This window comes from Hippocampus comes, unplaced genomic scaffold, assembly GCF_001891065.2.
Source record: "Hippocampus comes isolate QL1 unplaced genomic scaffold, H_comes_QL1_v1.1 scaffold83, whole genome shotgun sequence".
NCBI classification, from domain to species: Eukaryota; Metazoa; Chordata; class Actinopteri; order Syngnathiformes; family Syngnathidae; genus Hippocampus; species Hippocampus comes.
In genome coordinates, this window is record NW_017805281.1 from 1802325 (window position 1) to 1804569 (window position 2245).

General features: G+C 49.9%; 1 protein-coding gene across 2 annotated transcripts in view; it reads right to left on the bottom strand.

Moving 5' to 3' along the window:
• Positions 1 to 2245, bottom strand: part of LOC109516582 (zinc finger protein 536-like) — a 16373-nt gene that overhangs the window by 6956 nt on the left and 7172 nt on the right. For both annotated transcript variants that reach the window (XM_019871269.1, XM_019871268.1), the window contains exon 2: positions 72 to 120. In XM_019871269.1, the coding sequence (XP_019726828.1) occupies positions 72 to 74 (3 nt within the window). In that variant the 5' untranslated portion in view covers positions 75 to 120. The remainder of the gene's footprint in view (positions 1 to 71; positions 121 to 2245) is intronic.

Sequence of the window (2245 nt, forward strand, 5' to 3'; positions counted from 1 at the left end):
AGCGAACCACCAGACTACTGCGGTGGTATTTGGCGCTGAAGGAGTTACCGGGAGCGTATGAGGTGTTATACCATTCTCCAGGGTTTCGGCTGGCGAAGGTGCAACTCCTCCTTCAATCCTCTGGGGAAAAAGCATGAGAAAATTCATTCATTCATTCATTCATTTTCCGATCTGTTTTATCCTCACAAGGATCGCGGGGGGTGCTGGAGCCAATCCCAGCTGTCCAAGGGCAGGAGGCGGGGGACACCCTGGACCAGTAACCAGCCAATCGCAGGGCACACAGAGACGAACCACCTTCCGCGCTCACACTCACACCTAGGGACAATTTTGAGTGTTCAATCAGTCTGCTATGCATGTTTTTGGAATGCTGGAGGAAACCGGAGTACCCGGACAAAACCCACGCAGGCCCGGGGAGAACATGCAAAGTCCACACAGGAAAGCCGGAGCTGGAATTGAACCCGGTACCTCTGCACTGTGAGGTCGACGCGCTAACCACTGGATCACCGGGCCGCCCGCATGAGAAAATGCATATTAAAAAAAAACAAACTGCACAAGCAGCTGAAAAGCAAGCTTCTTGCTAATGCTAACACATGCAGCAAGCACTTCATCAATCATCACCATGAAGAACTCTCAAAGGAAAAGCAACCCCAAACCATGACTAAATGTGCAATATTTTATTCAGTCGTTTACTCTTGAGTTAGCGTACCAGACAGCAAATCCGTCTTTTGACTGTTTGTTGGCATGACAATGTATGACAAATACATGATGAATATGCTTATTTGTAATTTGTTCTTCTTTAACTTATTTTACAAGACACGGAAATCTCCGTTTTTGTTACACGATGACCATGAAGTCATTGAATGTAATCTCACGTAGCTTGGTTTTTCTTTGTGTATTTGTGTGTGTGTGTGTGTGTGTGTAACAAGTGTCCACCTGTTACACGCACATGTACATGCACATTTAGCCTAACGGCCTGCACATGTGTCTGAGTGTGTGTGTGTGTGTGTGTGTGAAACAAGTGTCCCCCTGTCACACACACATATACATGCACATTTAGCCTCACGGCCCGCACGTGTGTGTGTGTGTGTGTGTGTGAAACAAGTGTCCCCCTGTCACACACACATATACATGCACATTTAGCCTCACGGCCCGCACGTGTGTGTGTGTGTGTGTGTGTGAAACAAGTGTCCCCCTGTCACACACACATATACATGCACATTTAGCCTCACGGCCCGCACGTGTGTGTGTGTGTGTGTGTGTGAAACAAGTGTCCCCCTGTCACACACACATATACATGCACATTTAGCCTCACGGCCCGCACGTGTGTGTGTGTGTGTGTGTGTGAAACAAGTGTCCCCCTGTCACACACACATATACATGCACATTTAGCCTCACGGCCCGCACGTGTGTGTGTGTGTGTGTGTGTGAAACAAGTGTCCCCCTGTCACACACACATATACATGCACATTTAGCCTCACGGCCCGCACGTGTGTGTGTGTGTGTGTGTGTGAAACAAGTGTCCCCCTGTCACACACACATATACATGCACATTTAGCCTCACGGCCCGCACGTGTGTGTGTGTGTGTGTGTGTGTAACAAGTGTCCACCTGTTACACACACATGTACATGCACATTTAGCCTAACGGCCTGCACATGTGTCTGAGTGTGTGTGTGTGTGTGTTTAGACACCAGCGCAGAGGATATTCGCCGTCCCAAACAGGAAGGGCGGCATTTGGACTCCCCAACGCACTCTTCCTGTGTGCTCGCACGCACGCACACGCAATATTTCGGAAGACTGGCTGCGCTGCCGTCAAATGAAAGATGCACACTTGATTGTGCATTTGTGGGGTTGCTAGGATCCGTCATGGCCAAGATGGAGGAGTGCCACGACACACAAGGTTGCACAATGTGTGTGTGTGCGTGTGTGTGTGTGTGTGTGTGTGTGTGTGTGTGTGTGTGTGGCACGTGTGAAGTCTGTGAACGAGAGCGTGCGCGCGCCCGTGCGTATGGCGAGATTGTTACGCAGACAGATGACATTTTAGCTCAGCGATGAGTCACAGGGATATCGCCGCACACAGGTTAATGCACAGCGATTGTTCTTTCTCTCCTGTCTGTCTTTTCTCGCCCTGACTGCTTTCTCCCATCCCCCTCTCTTCTCCTCTCTCATGTCTCTCGCTCGCTCCCTCCCTCTCTGTCGGTCCATTATTCACTAATTTTCTTTCATTCTCTGCCCCCCCCCGCCCTG